Source organism: Lemur catta, chromosome 1 (genome assembly GCF_020740605.2).
Source record: "Lemur catta isolate mLemCat1 chromosome 1, mLemCat1.pri, whole genome shotgun sequence".
Lineage (NCBI taxonomy): Eukaryota > Metazoa > Chordata > Mammalia > Primates > Lemuridae > Lemur > Lemur catta.
The window spans coordinates 165,929,205-165,948,589 of NC_059128.1; the positions used below are offsets into that span (position 1 = coordinate 165,929,205).

The 19,385-nt window shown below is 36.4% G+C and overlaps 1 protein-coding gene across 1 annotated transcript in view; it reads left to right on the forward strand.

Annotated features, from left to right (window-relative positions):
* DNAJC13 (DnaJ heat shock protein family (Hsp40) member C13) overlaps positions 1-19,385 on the forward strand; it is a 114,704-nt gene that overhangs the window by 79,189 nt on the left and 16,130 nt on the right. The window contains exons 38-48 of the mRNA XM_045538762.1: positions 260-334; positions 1,347-1,466; positions 2,775-2,954; positions 3,668-3,835; positions 6,388-6,501; positions 6,976-7,092; positions 8,326-8,503; positions 10,298-10,389; positions 12,208-12,307; positions 14,101-14,175; positions 14,377-14,489. Coding sequence (XP_045394718.1) covers positions 260-334; positions 1,347-1,466; positions 2,775-2,954; positions 3,668-3,835; positions 6,388-6,501; positions 6,976-7,092; positions 8,326-8,503; positions 10,298-10,389; positions 12,208-12,307; positions 14,101-14,175; positions 14,377-14,489 — 1,332 coding nt within the window. The remainder of the gene's footprint in view (positions 1-259; positions 335-1,346; positions 1,467-2,774; positions 2,955-3,667; positions 3,836-6,387; positions 6,502-6,975; positions 7,093-8,325; positions 8,504-10,297; positions 10,390-12,207; positions 12,308-14,100; positions 14,176-14,376; positions 14,490-19,385) is intronic.

The window sequence follows — 19,385 nt, forward strand, 5'->3', positions numbered from 1 at the left end:
GTTTCATAATTTGAGTTAAGTATTGGGTTCAAAACTGGTAAAGGTAATATTGCTTACAAAGTAGCTTATTAGGAATGCTTAAAAAGACACTTTTAGGAGCCCTTCGTATACTTGTTTATTTTACAAATGTTAATTGAACAAACATTTATGTACCAACTAAGTGACATTAGAAGATTATTTATATTTTATTTCTGCTAGAAAAGGACTTTTAGAGTTCAAATCAAAATGGAGAGTTAATAGCTGACTTCTTTCTCTGCAGGTGTTACAGGAGGCATTTAGTCGCTGTGTGGCTGTCTTGAATCGTTCTAGTAAACCGAGTGACATGTCAGTACAGGTGAGGCTAAGACCTGTGGTTCCAAGAAAGTTACACCAGACCAGTGGTTCAGACTTTAACATATATGAGAATCAACCAGAGGGCTCATTAAAATGCAGGGTGCTGAGCCCCACTGCCCCCCCCACCCTGAGTTTCTGAGTCAATGGGTCTGGGGTGGGGGCCTTGAAAATAGGCTTTTCTAATAAGTTTCCAGGTGGCACTGATGCTACTGATCTGTATATGATAGTTTAAGAATTACTGCACTAAAGCACTTGTGATCTATTGGCTTGATTTTTTTCCTTAAAGTAGAGAATAGTATACTGAATCCTTATGTCTCCATTACTCCCAGCTTCAAACATTTGTCATTCTGCCATTGTTGTTTCCCATATCTTCCACCACCTCACTCCCCTATCCCTATTATTGGTCTAATTTTTGTTAAGTTTATATTGAATTATTTGATAGAAAGTCATCAGGAATTCATTAAGATCTTTGTAGAACATGTCTTTCTATGTGGCTTTTTACTTATGCTAGCAAAATTTAGAATATAAAACAATTAAGCACTGGCTTTTAAATTTTATCCTCTATTTTGAAGTTCATTACATAAATAGAATTGTAATATTCTGCCATGTTAATAAGATGAACAAAAATACCTTAATCTAGAGGCCAGCAAATTCTTTAAATAAAGGTCCAGAGGTAAATATTTGAGGCTTTCAGGCTTCATACAGTATCTGTTACATTTTCTTTTGTGTTTTTTTACAACCCTTTAGAAATATAAAAACCATTTTTAGCACCCTGGCAACACAGAAACAGTCCTGTGGTCACTTTGGCCCTTGGGCCATAGTGGCTGTGGTTTGCCAACCTGGGCATCTGTAGGAAATCTTAATGAGAAAGACAAGTGATCCAGTAAAAATATTCTGTTTAATTTTGGAGCAGCATATATCCTATTAAGTGTTATTCACAAATTTCTGCTGATTTGATTTCCACTATGTCTTAAATAAGGAATATACATGTGACTCTATTTTGATGTCTGCAGGTGTGTGGACACATAAGTAAATGCTATAGTGTGGCCGCTCAGTTTGAAGAATGCAGAGAGAAGATCACAGAAATGCCCAGCATCATCAAAGATCTCTGTCGGGTGCTGTATTTTGGCAAGGTAGAGTTGATCTTCAATGCTTTCTGGATACAAGGCAGCAAAGGGTTTTCTTGTCAAATAGCCAGTCCCAATTTATAAGCAGGTGTTTTTTTCAAAATCATTTGAAAATAAATTATTTGGTTCTTAAGCACTTTTCACAGAATTCTTACTGTAAATGAAGGCTTTGTTTCTAGGCTGACCCATAAAAAATAAGACTAGAGTGACACATCTAAGGGAAAGTGGGTCCCACCTGAACATTTAGAAGAGGGGCAGGGATAAAAGAGAGCTGGACTAAATAAATCTAATAAAAAGCAAAAAGCCATGTAAAATCTGAAACTTGGAGTTCAGGCACTGCCTGGGGGGAAATGCAGGGATCTGAGAGCTTACGATTTCCTCCCAATCCAAAACTGTTGAGGTAAATTGATTGTCGGTAGATGCAATAGGTGACCGGGAAGGAGGGAGAGATTTCTTAAATAACTGGGTAGAGCGAGAGTTGTGTTGAACAGAATTGAGGTGCTGATCTGGGACTAAGGTATCTAGAAGTAAGGAATCTGATGAAAATAGCTCCTCAACTATATCTACTTGATGTCCTTGGAAGTATTGATAAGAATACAAACTCTGATATAAAGAAATAAATCCTCATACCTGCACAAAAGGTATCATTGACGTGCTTAAGATCACTAGCTTGTGAGTTGCTACTGACTATTTTTAAAAATTAAAAATGCAAGAGGCCGGGCGCGGTGGCTCACGCCTGTAATCCTAGCACTCTGGGAGGCCGAGGCGGGCGGATCGTTGGAGCTCAGGAGTTCGAGACCAGCCTGAACAAGAGCGAGACCCTGTCTCTACTAAAAATAGAAAGAAATTATATGGACAGCTAAAAATATATATAGAAAAAATTAGCCAGGCATGGTGGCGCATGCCTGTAGTCCCAGCTACTCAGGAGGCTGAGGCAGAAGGATTGCTTGAGCCCAGGAGTTTGAGGTTGCTGTGAGCTAGGCTGATGCCACGGCACTCACTCTAGAACAGAGTGAGACTCTGTCTCCAAAAAAAAAAAAAAAAATGCAAGAAATAAAACAGGGAAAACTGTATTCCCAAGTCTTTGGATACGAGTCTCAAAGATAGTAACTCTGATATCTCATCATAAGGTCACTTTTTATTTTAGGCTTTAAAGGATGTAGGATTCAGATTTAAATTGGAATTGAATATATAAGAGGAGATCAATATTTAGCAAAGTAAAGTAGTTTGCTTGACATACATTTATAACCCATTTCTCTTGGGAGCTTTTTTTTTAAATTGTGTAATTAAATTTTGTCACTTTTATTCTCTCAGAGCATTCCACGGGTGGCCGCTCTTGGGGTAGAGTGTGTCAGTTCTTTTGCTGTGGATTTCTGGCTACAAACACACCTATTTCAGGCTGGAATTTTGTGGCATCTGCTTGGTTTTTTATTTAATTATGACTACACACTAGAAGAGAGTGGCATTCAGAAAAGTGAAGAAACAAATCAGCAGGTAACTTGAACATTGCTTTAATGTTGAATTTGAACCCAAACCATAGCTTGATGATAAATTTATGTGAGGCAAGGCTTCAGCTATCCACATCCTTCAGGGGACAAACTGTTTTTAAGATAGATAACTAAATTTATTGTTCTTTAAGCCCCAGAACTTTTCATCTTAACTGCTTATGCTTGAAGAAGGGACTTTGGAATAGCATATACTGGACATAATATTTTCTTAATTACTCAGTTTTATGATTGCAAAATTATGATTGTGTAACACAGGGAAATAGAATGATGCCATCAAGCAATTGGGGCTAGCTCCCCCAAACACTTGAGTATTTGTCTGATTGTTATATAGATCTCTTATCTGTCTTTCCTTTCCTGTTTGCTTTCATTCATTGCTCTTATTGTCACTGTGTGCCTCTAGCAGGCAAATCATTTTTTCTATCCTTTATCCCCTACGCTTCCCCCAAATATGCTTCTTCCAGTTACCTATGAGATACTGCATTGGATATAAATAAGCACAGAGATTTTGATGGTCTTTCCTGTAAATAAAAGAATAAGCTCTGATACATAAACTTTCTGACATCAATGTTGGAATCTTTTATGCCCTTTTTGGTTGGCTTTCTGCTCCTTAAATATGTTTCATATTTTGATTCTACCAAGTTATTGTGTTACTTGTACAAGATAACTGATATACTTTAATGAATTAATTTTTTATAACAGGAAGTGGCCAACAGCCTTGCCAAACTGAGTGTTCATGCTCTAAGTCGCCTTGGAGGGTATTTGCCTGAAGAACAAGCAACTCCAGAAAATCCAACCATAAGGAAAAGTTTAGCTGGCATGCTAACGCCCTATGTTGCCAGAAAACTTGCTGTGGTTAGCGTTACTGAGGTATGTGCCTCAGAGGTAGCCTGGCTTTTGATGACTGGTGCAAGATCCTTTGAGTAGTAAAAGGAACACAATAATAATGATTGTTCTAGGAAACCTAAAAATTGGAAATGTTCACATACTTTTCCTGTTAACCAAGAAATTCAGTTTATTATGGATTTACACAAATGATATCAGTGTTGTAAGTCCAGTCTCTGTGGTAGAGTCCACCATAATTCTTACCAGCCTAAGTCTCAAAGGGACAGGACAAGAGAGTGCACTTGGAATGATGTATCACAGTGGGCAGACTACTAGTAGTGAGGAGATCCAGAGTCTACTTCTAGCTGTTTCTCATAAGCCCTAGCTTATTCAGACTCAGGGTTGAAATCCTGAAAGTAAATACATATTGTACATATGGACACACACATACATGCATATACACATCTGCATTTCTGCATAGATACATTGCAAAAACAAGTAGGACTTGGCAGGTCTCCCGACCTCTTTGTCGTCTTTTGCAAGTACCATTGAGAAAACATCTAAGAATATAGCATTAAAGAATGAGAGAGACTGTAGAAATCCATTAATTAAGTAGGTTACTGTGTACCCTTTAATTGTAAAAGAATACTTAAAGACATTAAAAGATTTTAAATGGAGAGACTAGATCCATTTTTGGTATAAAAAAAAGATTGTTAGATCTATACCAATATGTTAACTACTGTTATCCCTGCATGGCAGAGTTGTAGGCCATATTTCTTTTCTCTAACGATCACCTATTATTTTTTAAGGAAAAAAGTCTAGGTTTCTAAAATTTAAGTTACTTTTAGGATTTAAACAGCTTGTTTTCATCCAGTGTGATTGAGTGGTTTTCAGTGTGGACCATGCTTTTCAGTCCCCCTGGGTAAGAGGCGAGAGCTCTGGGTGCCACTCTTGATCTTTGTTCTTTTCCTGGACTTTGTGCTCATCAATGTGATACATTTTGCTGACTAAAAACATTGTCTGCAGAAATACCAACAAGTTGGTAATTAACTTCTAAAGGTCCCCCTTCCCCCAAACTTTGGTAACATTCCACAATTAAACTTTTCTTTTCTTTTTTTAATTTAAGACAGGGTCTTGCTCTGTCACCCAGGCTGGAGTGTAATGGTACAGTCATAGCTCACTGCAGCCTTGAACTCCCGGGCTCAACTCCTGCCTTAGCCTCCCAGGTGGCTGAGACTACAGGCCAGTGCCACCATACCCAGCTAATTTTTTCTATTTTTTTGTAGAAACGGGGTCTTGCCGTGTTGCCCTGGCTGGTTTTGAACTCCTAGCCTCAAGCGATCCTCCAGCCTTTGCCTCTCAGAATGCTGGGATTACAGGTGTGAGCCACTGCACCTGGCCTCAAAATTAAAGCTGGGCATAAGCCCATCTGGATTTAATGAAATGCTTATTTAAACTGTCAAGTCTCAGTGTTTTATGATTTTTTCCTAACCGTATATTTTTTCAGTCATTTTATTTTACTAGTACTCAATCTTTTGAAAACAAGGATTAGATGGCTTTGTATATATAGAGGTCATATCCTTTCCTCTTAGCATAGAGCTCTGTAAATGTAAAATGTAAAAGGTTTTTTATTCAGACATTTAAGGAAGTGTCAAATGTCTGTGTTTATGCTTAAAATGGAGGAGACCTAAACAGAGGGAAAGTATGCTGGATGGCTAAGCAGTCATAATCTATACCTGCAGAACTACTATGCAGCCTTGAATCTCAGAGTGAGGCCAAGAAAATCTGAACTGACTTTCTTTCTTTTTTTTTTTTTTTGAGACAGAGTCTCACTCCATTGCCCAGGTTACAGTGCCATGGTGTCAGCCTAGCTCACAGCAACCTCAAAATCCTGGGCTCAAGCAATCCTCCTGCCTCAGCCTCCTGAGTAGCTGGGACTACAGGCATGTGCCACCATGCCTGGCTAATTTTTTTCTATATATATTTTTAGCTGTCCAAATCATTTCTTTCTATTTTTAGTAGAGACCTGGTCTCGCTCTTGCTCAGGCTGGTCTCGAACTCCTGAGCTCAAATGATCTGCCCGCCTCGGCCTCCTAGAGTGCTAGGATTACAGGCAAGAGCCACCGTGCCCAGCCTGACCCGATTTTCAACCCATAAATTTTATTTCCCTTCATAGGGGTATGCTTCCTAAAGACTTAGATTTTGTTTTCATGTTATTTGTGTATAAAGATAGTATGGTGTGATTCTTTTTAACCTTATATTTACTGAATGTTCATTAAATATTTTAACATAAACTATTGACTTTTCCCCATAGCAAAATAAATGTAAAGAATGTTAAAACCAGGCTCAATTTGAATCCCATTTTCACCACTTATTGGTTATACAAATAATTTGTTCTTTCATAGCTTGGTTTTTTTGAGCTGCAAAATGAATAATACCAAAAAACTTGAGATTATTGAGATACTTTTTATTGAAATCCATTATACTTAAGGCAGCTATTACAGTGGTTGGCATGTAGTAGACATTTTTAATAAATAATTTTAATGATTTTTTTTTTTTTACTAAATATTACAAGACAGTTATTCTCTGTCTCCTAGATTTTGAAGATGCTTAACAGCAACACAGAGAGTCCCTATTTGATATGGAACAATTCTACAAGAGCAGAACTACTTGAATTTCTTGAATCTCAACAAGAAAATATGATTAAAAAGGTATGTTATTGTTTTATAAAATTCTTGGGTAACTTATTCTGATGGAATCTCTGGAAATATATTAATAACTTAGTATTAACAAAATAGAAACCCACTATTTCTCATTTTTGGTGTTAATCAAGCCTATAGCTTTTTGCTACCTAATATATGGTCCATTTAAGAACAGCATTCTATTTCATGTAATAATACATTAGGATTTTTTGTTGTTACCACTTATATATATTTGATTTCTATTTTAACCAGTTTTTGTACACAGAAGCCTTATTTTAATTGTCCACTTCGGCTGCTTTTCCCCAGTAAAGGAAAGTTGTATCAAGTGCTATGATGTGTATCACGCCACATTTTTTCCCTCAGGAAAATGAATGGATCTCTTGAGTTACTTATCTACTATTAAACTGAACATAGATATACTTACATATCAGACATTAATGTTTCTGATGTATATCTAACAGTCTGTTTTCTTTTTTGAAAAAGGGTGATTGTGACAAAACTTATGGATCAGAATTTGTATACAGTGATCATGCCAAAGAACTTATTGTAGGGGAGATTTTTGTTAGAGTGTATAATGAAGTCCCTACTTTCCAACTAGAGGTAAGCTCTCTGCTTTTAATTTTGTCTGAAACCTTTGATCGTTTGTTACTGAAAGCTACTAGTTTATTCACACTGTTTACAGCCATACCTCATTTTATTGCACTTTGCTTTATTGCACTTCAGACAGTGCTTTTTTTTTTTAATAATTTGAAGGTTTGACAACTCTGTGTCAAACAAGTGTGTCAGCACCATTTTTGCCAACCATATATGCTCAAATTGTGTCTCCATGTCACATTTTGGTAATCTTTGCAGTATTTCACAATTTTTCATTACTATTGTATCTGTTATGGTGATCAGTGATCTTTGACATTACTGTTATAATTATTTTGGGGTGTCACAAACTATGCCTGTATGAGGCAGTGAACTTAATTGATAAATGTATAAATGTTATGTGTGTTTTGACTGCTCCACTGACTGGCCATCTCCTCCCCTTCCTGCCCTCCGTCTCTCTCTCTCCTTGGGCCTCCCTATTCCCTGAAGCAACAATATTGAAATTAGGCCAATTAATAATTCTACAGTGGCCTCTCTGTGTTCAAGTGAAAGGAAGAGTCACGTCTCTCACTTTAAATCAAAAGCTGGAGGTAATTAAGCTTAGTGAGGAAGATAGATCAAAAGCTAAGATAGGCCTCTTGTGCCAAACAGCGCAGTTGTGAATGCAAAGGAAAAGTTTTTGAAGGAAATTAAAAGTGCTACTCCAGTAAATACACAAATGATAAGAAAGCAAAACATCATTCTTGCTGATATGGAGAGTTTTAGTGGCCTAGATAGAAGATCAAACCAGCTACAACATTCCCTTTAGCCCAAACTTGCTCCAAAGCAAGGCCCGAACTCTCTTCAATTCTGTAAAGGCAAGAGACGTAAGGAAGCTGCAAAAGAAAAGTTTGAAGCTAACAGAGGTTAGTTAGATTTTTAAGGAAAGAAGCCATTTCCATAACATAAAAGTACAAGGTGAAGCAGCAAAGTGCTGATAGTGAAGCCACAGCAAGTTTTCCAGAAGGTCTAGCTGAGGTTCTGAGGATGGGATATATCAGACCTCTGAAAGTTGAGAAACACTTTTTAGTAATGTCTCCTGCCCTCCATCCCCCATAATGCCTAGGTGTATTCATGTATATGTGTATTATAATCATGTTTATTCACTTCCATAGCTTGAAGTTTTTTCTTTTGCTAGGGAGTCTTTGTTATAGGTTATTTCTGAGGAACACACATTATTAAATATTTGTTTGCTTGACTTAGGTTCCAAAAGCGTTTGCTGCAAGTCTCCTGGATTATATAGGCTCGCAGGCCCAGTACCTCCACACATTCATGGCCATCACACATGCTGCAAAAGTGGAGTCAGAGCAACATGGAGACCGCTTACCAAGAGTGGAAATGGCTTTGGAGGCTCTGAGAAATGTCATAAAATATAATCCAGGTGTGTGACCGTACCCTCGATCAGGATCAGTAAGACCCTTACAATAGAAGAGCCCTAAAAATTCTAATTCTCAGTTTTATCAGGGAAAATTATACTTGGTTATAATATATAATATTAAGGGGTATTGACACCATAATTTTACAATAAACAGTAGGCTAGGGAGGGATAGAGATCAAGGCACCATGTTTAGAAGAATTCATATCTTTAAGAGAAAAAGTCTACATGAGTCGAAAAGACAAAATGATTTGATAGTATAAAATTTGACATAGTATATACTTGACATACCAAGTATAAGTGCTTGAGTCAGATTTATCTATTAGGTGGTCTAATTTTTGCCGCGTTTCTGGTCACATTACCATGTGCATATGGGCACTCACATTTTTGAAGAATTGCCTGAAATTTTTGGTGTGTAAAAATTGAAATAATAAGGTGAGAGTTCCCATTCTTGAACATCTGTAAGAGGACATTTCCAAAAATGTTACCATTCTAGCCTGACTCCAGGGAGATGGGTTAATGAAATTCTAAAAGCTGCTTCTAATTCTAACTTTGGTAACTTTGATTAGATAAGAAATATAGGATGTAAAACCTAAAACAATACAAATTCAATTTAAATTACTTGAAGACTCCAGGTCTTTTTAGATAATATTGAACATTATCTTTCAGGTACTTTTTTACTCTTTTCAGGATGTATTAAAGTATTATTAAAATTCTGACTTTTTGGTTATTGCCAAAAAATTATTCAAATAAAATAATCAACAGTAATTAAATGTTAGAAAAATTACTCACCTGGTGTACATTGGGCTATTATTAAAGATAGTGTTATAAAATCCAAGGAAAACTTCCTTTTTTACTGTTTGGAGTTGGCATAGAACATTACTAGTGTAGGTAGAAAGAAATTGCAGCAAAGCAGGCTGTTGATTTGGAGCTTGTAAAATATTAAGGAACAGCCTACACAGAAATTTCCTTTTGATAGCATCTATAAAGTTCACGTGTTAGAATTACTTGCTCTCTTTTAATTTAGATGTAAGGTTTGTGTGTCATTAATGTATTTATGACAATTCTTACCTATTAAGAAGTGGTTTGAAAATGAATTTGAAAGCAATGTATTTATAAAACATTCCCAGACTCTTTCAGTTGAAGGAGTCTAAGTTATCTTAAGAAGCCTCAAAAGATTGCAAATTACACTGTATGTTTACTACTGTATAGCAAGAAGTAGTATATGCTGAACAAAACTTTACTGTTTAATATTTTTGTTTTATTAACAAAATGATAGTAATTATGTAAGATTAGGATTTGAAGTAAGCGAGAATGGAAATGCCATTGCCTTCTATATATTTTCAGGAGGAGTCCTTTGTTTGTGTTTATCAGTTTGTTTGCTTGTAATTAGTCTTCAGGTGGCAGAGTTCTAACCCAGTCTTGCTTAAAAGCCAAATGATGTCAAACACTCCCAAAATATAATTAGATTGAGGGGGTTAGACCTACGGTCTAGAGGTAAACGGTAAAATTACTACCTTACACTTTAGATTTTTGAGCTGTATTTGGATTATTTGATAGAAATTCTTGTTTTTAGCCTGGGTAATAGGGGTGAGGGTGCTAATGAAAACAAAACAAACTTAAGAAATGCTAATGTCTTTTTGCCTTTTAAGATATACTGCTGCTTAGAGACAGTCCACTTACTTCATGTCACGAATGTTTAGAAAGAATTATCAGAGACTTATATCAGTTTTCTGAAGGTCTATAGTTTAAAACATCTCTTTAGAAAGAAAAAACAATCATTTTATTCTTATTCCCTAGGTTCTGAAAGTGAATGCATTGGGCACTTTAAGTTAATATTTTCTCTTCTTCGAGTCCATGGAGCTGGTCAAGTGCAGCAGTTGGCTCTAGAGGTAAAAGCATGTTGTACCAAAGCACATTATCTTTCCTGCCACTCACTGTATATGGTTTGAGTCTTAGAGTCATTATCTAAAATTGAATGGAAATGTGCAATATAGTTTTTAAAATTTTGCCTATTAAGCCAAATATGTTCCTAAAATTTGAATTTCACATACTCAGTTTGAAGAGCTAGTGTTAATACAGTATTATTCAAGGTAGTTCCGTTTGTGGTCATTGCCGTGCACTACGGCTTGGGATACATTTTACAATGTCATGTGTGGGTTAAAGAATATAGGCTTCACTGGGGAATCTCAGGAGCCACAGATCACAAAGAAGAGGATACAGGACTTCTCTGATCTCTCAGCATCCTCACAGAGAGAGAGATTGAGGCCAGGGCACTCTGCTGGCTACACACTGTGGGTTTGTATTCCAGAGGACTGACCCTCACCCTCCACCCCCAGTGGCTGTCCCTTCTTACAGGTCTAGTACAAAAACAACTCTTTCAGTGAGGGTTACAGACAGACACCTAGGTGTGCTGCTGTTTATAGCAGTTGTTTAGGAAAGCCAGCTGCCTAGAACCTGTTAGTTTTAAGGGTGCAAGAGAAGTTGGAGGCCCCTTTTTCAGTGTAATGAAGCCATTGGTCCCATGGGGTGTTATTCGGGTGCAGCCTTTTCCTCCGAGAGAAGCAGGAAGTTCCTGGTCACAGGTAGCTCTTTGTCCAGGCAACCCAGAGTGAGTTTCCAGGGTCATTTCTCAGATGCTCCTGCTCATTATAATTTATCACAAAGAACACCAGATACAACCCTCTAGTAACGGGTATATGAGTAGTTTATGAATAATTTGTATAATATATTCTTAGATTATAGTTTAGCTTGAAATAGGCCTTTAATAAAATAATAAAAGTTAAATTAGGTCAGGTGTGGTGGCTCACGCCTTTAATTCCAGCACTTTGGTTGGAAGACTGAGGCCGGAGAACTGCTTGAGGGCAGGAGTTTGATACTAGCCTGAGCAACATATTGAGACACCATCTCTACAAAAAAAAAAAAAAGAAAGAAAGAAAGAAAAATTAGCTGGGCATAGTGGCACATGCCTATAGTCCCAGCAACTTAGGAGGCAGGAGGACTGTTTGAGCCCAGGAGTTTGAGGTTGCAGTGAGCTATGATGATGCCACTGCACCCTAGCTTGGGCCAGAGAGTGAGACCCTGCTCAAAAAGAAAAAAAAAATTAAATTGGTCAGAAAGCTTAACGAGCATGTTCTTTTAATTGAAGAACATGCTTCCCTACTGAATTCCTTCAAGTGTCTTGTAACTTTTAAAATAAACATTAAATCTCAGGTATGTTGCTCTGAGACACTGACCACATGATCATTAAGTGATACTGATCTCTAGATATATTCTGTAGAAGTTAGACTTTTCTCTTTAAAAGAAAAACATACCTATTTCTTTAAAATAGACCAAATCTCTTGTGCTGGATGGTGAAGACATTTACTTTCTTCTCTAAAAGCAAAAGAAAGTCCCAGTGGAGAGATCATTATCTTCTTAACACCCCTCAACCTCAAATCTGTGATTGGAAAGCACTACCGTGTGTATTAGAGTTCTGGAGTATGTTATTGGTATAAGATTGAAGGCTTGTTATAAACCTCAAGGTATTATTTCTCAGAAGATCAAAGTAATAAAGCCAATCTTTAAAAATTAAACTCTTCTCTAAAAATTAAATATTTTGTCCCCCAAACATTTTTCTCACCTTTATAAAGTCTGTATGCTTAATTTGATTTATGTCTAAATTTATTAAAAGTCTAAAACTTTTAATTATCTTGTTGATTAATTTTCAGGTTGTGAATATAGTGACATCTAATCAAGATTGTGTAAACAATATTGCTGAGTCAATGGTTTTGTCCAATTTATTGGCTCTTCTACATTCATTACCATCAAGTACGTATATTCACAAACAGAATTTTGGAATCCATACACGGCCGCCTCTGGAAGGGAGCCATTACGTAGCTGATACAGGACCTCAGACAAATGTTATCCATGTTTAGTTTTAGAATATTTACACTAGATTTGTCTTCCTAGTTATGTTTTACATAAATTAATAAGGTCATCTTGCATTTCTCTTATCAAAAGTTGGAGATGAGAGACATTCAAATGCAAAGAAGAATAACCTGGGATCTTCAATTTGTTGAGAGTAATCCACACATGAGTAAATAAGAATTAACTGGTATTCCATGATTTATAAAAAAAACATAATTGATATTAAATGATAAAAAACATACTTAAGGTAAAGATTATCTTGTATTCAGTTTAACACTCAATGATGTGTACTATGTCTTTTACCGATTTGATACTAGCAGAGACTATTACCACCAAGGTGATGAAGAAATACACCAACTTTATTTCTTGAATATAGCCTGTTCTAATACAGGCTCCTCAAACCATGCAGCTGTCTAGTGTAATAGTTTGTAGCTGTGCTAGCACCAACCTTGAGATTGCTTTTCAAATGCAAAATTATTGAATTTTTTAGGCAATTGCAACATAACTGCAACCTGGCTACTAATGGTCAGAGTACCTTGCTCAGTGGGCTTTGCCAACCCCTTGAAAATCATGTTAATCTTGACTTTGTGTCAATCCACCTCCTTGAGAATAGGAATCCATCTTATTCATCTTATGTCCCAGTGCCTTGCATATGTTTAGCATTTCTTTATGTTCAGTGAATTGAATGGAGTTGAATTTTCACTGAACAATTCTTTTTTTCTTGAATAGATGACATGCTTGAAATAGCTCTTTAAAATGGCAACTTGGAAAGATTATTTTCAGATTATTTTTATCGTACCTATAACCTTAGTTGGCTTTTTTTGGTTTTCAATAACTTTGTGAGACTTCAAACAATGCAAAATTAAACTGGTTGGTGAAATAAAGAATATTACAGAAATTATAGTTTGAAAGTGTAACTTTATGTTTACACTTGACATATGTAGTCTAGTCAATATTTTATTCTTATAGGCAAAATAGCTGATATCTGGATATTTCAGCCTACTCTGCTATCATTTATATTTTAGACTAATTTATCTATCTTACACTGTTTGCTAAGAGACATCATTGTTGTTTTAGTCTGAGCCTAATACTGTACAGCCTCTACCTTCTTTGCCAACTCTTTATTCCTTTGGCTACCTGTCTGTCATTCCCTTTTGACTCTAGAAGAGTAAAGTACAACAATCCAGTATACTTGCATATTACATGGCAGTGACTGGGTGAGAGGACACAGGCTGTGTGCAGAAGGATGCTGTTATATCTTAGAGTAGAGCACTGTCTTACAACTGCTACTTCCTACTTGTTTCCCTAAGACAGTAATACCAAGTAAAAATCTTAGGATGCCTGATCAGAGTGTCCTCTGGGTGTCAGGAAGTGGGAGATTTTGAGTGTGCAGTGAACAATGAGGTAGGAAGACAGTATTGCATAGTAGTTCTAAGTGTGGACTTTGGAGTCAGACAGACCTGAATACAAAACCCAGCCATACAGCTCACTAGCTGTGAAACCCTAGGCTGGTTAAAGTGGGCCTCAGCTTCCTCATCCATAGCATGACCATGATAATACCTGTCTTGCTGGTGGTTGTGAAGATTAAATATGATACCCTGTATAGAACATCTAGTTGAGTGCATGGCACAGAGTTGATGGCAGTAAATGTAAGGTAACATGATGCATTCCTTGAAATGTCTTTTACTCTGCAGGTCGTCAGCTTGTTCTGGAAACTCTTTATGCTTTGACATCAAGTACAAAAATAATCAAAGAAGCAATGGCAAAGGGTAATGTATAGAGTGCTTTCTATGATGAAGCTTATTTTGAGCTACTTTATGCAGTCTAATAAACTAGAAGAATACTTTGGAAGACTTACAGTTTTAAAAAATCAAACTGTATTGAGTTGAAATAAGGTTGAAAACGAACTCTACTGATTAGAAAAGTCAAATTCTTTATGTATAAGCACTAATTCTTTTTTTCCTTCATAGGAGCTTTGATTTATTTATTGGATATGTTCTGCAATTCAACACATCCACAGGTTCGAGCCCAAACAGCAGAACTTTTTGCTAAAATGACAGCAGATAAACTAATAGGTCCAAAGGTGAGCACAAAATAAGTTTTCAGCCGGAAATTATTAAATCTCTATCCTTTAACACTGATTTCATGAAGTTTGCCAAAAATCTGAGATGGTGAGGATAAGGAAATGATTTGATGTGAAAGTTGGAAGATTGACACACCCGAAATTGTTCCTATATATTACTATTTGAGAAAACTATAGTCAGGGAAGCCTGCGCTGAAATTGAAAGGTCTTAAGAGAGTGTTTGGTTAATGGTTATAAACTCCCTCAAAGAGAGAACAAGAGTGTATTTACGTTATGACAGAAGATACTTTAGACTTCCACACTGCAAGGATTGGCCTGTGGAAGCAGCTAGTGAAGGAGACAGTGATTTCTGTCTTTTACACTCCACACCTGAATTAGTAAGGACAGCCACCCGCGGGAAGTGAGGCTGTGAAGGGACATGAGTGTAACAGTACCTCTGCCTCCCCCACTCTGCAGGGAGGTCTTTTATTCCAGAATTGGAGACGACCAGATAATCTCTGGAGCTGTGGTCCACTTTGCAGTGCAGGACCCTGTTAAAACAATTCTTCTGAATAGAATTTCATTCAGACACAGGTGTTAGCAAAGTTCCTCTATTCTGTTATTAAATCAGTTTCACAAGTAGTGCTCACTGACTCATTCTCTGTGCCAGCCCACCAAGCAGCACCTTGGTGGGAATGGTGGGAACCATGGAATAAAGGCCCGTGAGCCCTACTTTCAGAGTTGTATTTATATCTGGGATGAGGCCCAGGAATCTGCATTCTTAACACACTTACTTCCCAGGTGACTGTTTTGGAGCCTACCTGGACTGATAGTTAGGATGCTTGGTCAAGTGAATCTACAAATGTACCTTGAGTAAGGAAGAGACTACAGGTCCCTTACCTCTATCTAAAGCCAAGGTGGCTTCTATTGTACACACTGTGTCTCCCTCCAGGTAAAGTTCAGTTTGAAAAAAATTTTAAAGGCTGATGAACACTTTTTATATCAGTAAAACAAGTTGGATTCAGTTTTTTGTTTTTTTGGTTGTTTTGTTTTGCTTGATCTCTCAGACTAGGTATTGGGAATCTAAAACTGTTGTACTTTAGGAATAAAGTAATAATCTATCTTCAGCAGTGTTGATGAGATGAGGGAGATTACATTTGGATGCCTACAGAAGGGTCCATAAAAGAATGAATATTGATGTTTAATACTGAATTTTCTCAAAGCTAGAGTGGGGTAGCATATAACTGTAATATCTAATACTAGAAGTTTTAAATAGTGGTTTAGATGTTTAAATATGTACTGGAATTGACTTTGAGCTATTTAGTAATATTTTTGGCTTTTGAAATACATGAGGGACAAATTTTATCAAAGTGAATGTTTTTATACTTAAATTTTCTGTACAGGAAGAATACAACAAGTATCAGCACCTTAATTGAATGATTTGCAGCAAGAGATTCTAAAACTGGCATCAGTAAACTTTTTTTTCCTTTTCTGTAACAGCTTAATTGAGATATCATTGACATACCATACAATTCATATATATCAGGGTACAATTGACATACCATACAATTCATATATATCAGGTTTTTATTAAATTCACAGATTGGGCAACCATAATCAATTATAGAACATTTTTATCAGCCCCCAAAAAAGCACTGTTCCCTTTAGCACTCACTCTCCAGTCCCCTCTCTCCTAAGCACCCAGCAACCACTAATCTACTTTCTGTCTCTGTAGATTTGCCTACTCTGAGCATTTCACATAAATGTAATCATATAATATGTGGTCTTTTGTGACTGGCTTCTGACACTTAGCATAATGGTTTCAAGGTTTCATCTGTGTTCTAGCAAGTATTAGTACTTCATTCACTTTTACTGCCAAATATTCCACATTTTGTTTATCCAGTTATCTTGATGGACACACAGATTGTTTCTACTTTTTGACTATTCTGAATACTACTATGAATGTTTGTATACAAGTTTTTGTGTGGATATGTGTTTTTATTTTATTAGGAGTAGAATTTCTGGGTCATATGGTAACACTGTGTTTACCCTTTTGAGGAATTCATACTGTTTCCTAAAGTGGCTGCTACCATTTTTCCACCAGCATTCTGTGAGGGTTCTAATTTCTTTTATCTTCTCTAACACTTGTGATGTCTTATTTGATTACAATCATCCTAGTAGGTGTGAAGTGATATCTCATGGTTTTTATTTGCATTTCCCTGGTGGCTAACTATGTTGAATATCTTTTCATGTGCTTATTGGCCATTTGTACAACTTTTTTAGAGAAATATCTATTCACATCCTTTGCTAATTTTAAATTGGATTGTTTATCTTCTTACTGTTCTTTATATATTTTGGATACTGCTACTCCCTTATCAGATATATGATTTCAAATATCTTCCCCCATTCTGTTGGTTGTTTTTCCATTTTCTTGAAGATAACTTTTGAAGCACAAGTTTTAAATTTTGATGAAGTTCCACTCACCTTTTTTTTATTGTAGCTTGTACTTTTGATGTCATATTTAAGAAATCATTGCCTAATCCAAGATTACAAAGATTTATGTCTATATTTTCTCCTAAGAGTTTTATAATTTTAGCTCTTATATTTTTTTTGATCCATTTGAGTTAATTTTTATATTATGCATGGTGTAAAGTAGAGGTGAGACTAGTAAACTTTTCCTATGAAGGACCATGTAGCAAGTATTTCATTCTTTCTTGGCCACATGATCTCTGTCTCGAATGTTCAGCTCTTCCGTTGTAACAGGAAAGCAGCCATAGACAGTAGGTGAACAAATGGATGTGGCTGTGTTCCAATAAAACTTTATATACAAAATAGGTGGCCGGCCAGATTTGGCCCCTTGTTTGCCAACCACTGTTCTAGAACAGCTGCATAACCTGAACTTAACTCTGAATGTTTATGGTAAAAGATAATTTTTTTTTTCTTTTTTTTTGAGACAGAGTCTTGCTCTGTTGCCCGGGCTAGAGTGAGTGCCGTGACATCAGCCTAGCTCACAGCAACCTCAAACTCTTGGGCTTAAGCAATCCTACTGCCTCAGCCTCCCGAGTAGCTGGGACTACAGGCATGCGCCACCATGCCCGGCTAATTTTTTCTATATATATTTTTTTAGTTGGCCAGATAATTTCTTTCTATTTTTAGTAGAGACAGGGTCTCGCTCTTGCTCAGGCTGGTCTCGAACTCCTGACCTGGAACGATCCACCTGCCTCGGCCTCCCAGGATGACAGGCGTGAGCCACCACACCCGGCCCCTTATATAAATTTTTTACTCAAATGTTTAATGGCATATTATAACCAGTGTTGTTCAGGTTATGTAGTTCTTAACACCTGAAATGCTTTAAATATCCTGATAAGGTTTGCTTTTTAATATTGTCTTTTATAAATGAATAGACTTGGGTCATTCATTAAATTGATGACCAAGCAAGCATTATCAGAAATCAAATAGGAAGAAACTTTTGATTTTGTATAGCTGGTCAAATAATTTAATGTGCCTTTTTTGTAAAGTGTCAGATGCTGGTAGACTAGATTAAATAAACTTAGAGATGAGAAGACTCAGTAGCTTATGACAGTTAACCTAAGTAAAACTAGAGTGTGCTTTTATATCGATTTAATAATCATAAATGTAGTTCTTAAATATAAGACATTTGAAATTCATCTAACTGGTCAGTTGATGATTTCTGCAGTAGTACCTTATGAATATAGCTTTTTACAAGTATATAAATGGTTTGTTTGTAGAAGGTTATTACTTGAAATTTAGCTTACTTGCCATAAAAATGATTCCAATTTTTGTTTCAAGCTATGAAATATTTAAAAATATGAGATTAGTTATTAGTTTTTTTTAAATACTAGGATATAATGAAATATGTAAAAACATATCAGATATTTCTGCTCTAAAATTCATGTAGAATGGTTTCAATAGCGTTCTGTTAGGGGTCTAAGTGTTGCCTAACAGTGAAAAGGATTAAGCTGGGCTTCTTATTAAATATCCAAGTAATCCAAGTATGTTTCAAAAGATGATTTTGTTTTTTAAAAAAAAACTTCAATCCAATCATTTGTTGTTTTAAAGATGGAGTAATTGGCCTTGTAGAGCAAGGTGGCAGCATGACATTGTGAGCAGAACTCTTTGTTTTTTGAAGAAATCACAGACCTGGGGCCACTGACTTAGCTTGATGACTCTGGGTAACTTGTCTCTAAACCTAAATTTCTTTAGCTCCACAGTGAGAAAACTAAAATAAATATCTTCTACATCCTGCTCCAACTTTTAGTTCTTCTTTGATATGTATTTCTCTGACCTTTGTGAGAATATGCTACTAGGGGCGGATGTACCACAGTGAGCAGGTCAGGCATGGTTCTTACACTCAGGGACCTTATAACCAAGAACAGTGACATACGTTATCACTTTCTCTACCTTCTTTTGTCCTCTGTAGAATTGAATTGTATTTTGGTTTGATGTCCTCAGCGTACTTAGGGAATATAGGAAGAAATAAGCCTGTGAAACCCCTTGCTGATTCCACCCTTTTTTTATATAGTAACAAATGCCATCCTATGGGAGCCTCAGGAGAAACTGCTTTGTGCCTCCAGAAACAGCTGGGTGTCTCTGAAGCAACTAACATGATTTTACTTTGTAGATGCTCTCGTGTAACTGAAATCATTTAGTTCATTGGCTGCTAGGAAGTTCAGAGTTAAATTTATAGTATATCACTGGCAATTATACAGAGCTTTCGATGTTTCCTTCGTGCACTGACTTCATATTAGTCTTCGTTTATTCCAGTAAATAGTTAAGCATCTGCTATGTGCCACGCTGAGATTACAAGCAACTAGAAAGACAGACTGGGTCAGGGAAAGTTTTGATAAGATAAGATTTGAGCACAGAATTTGACATGGAGAAGAAAAACAGATGTGG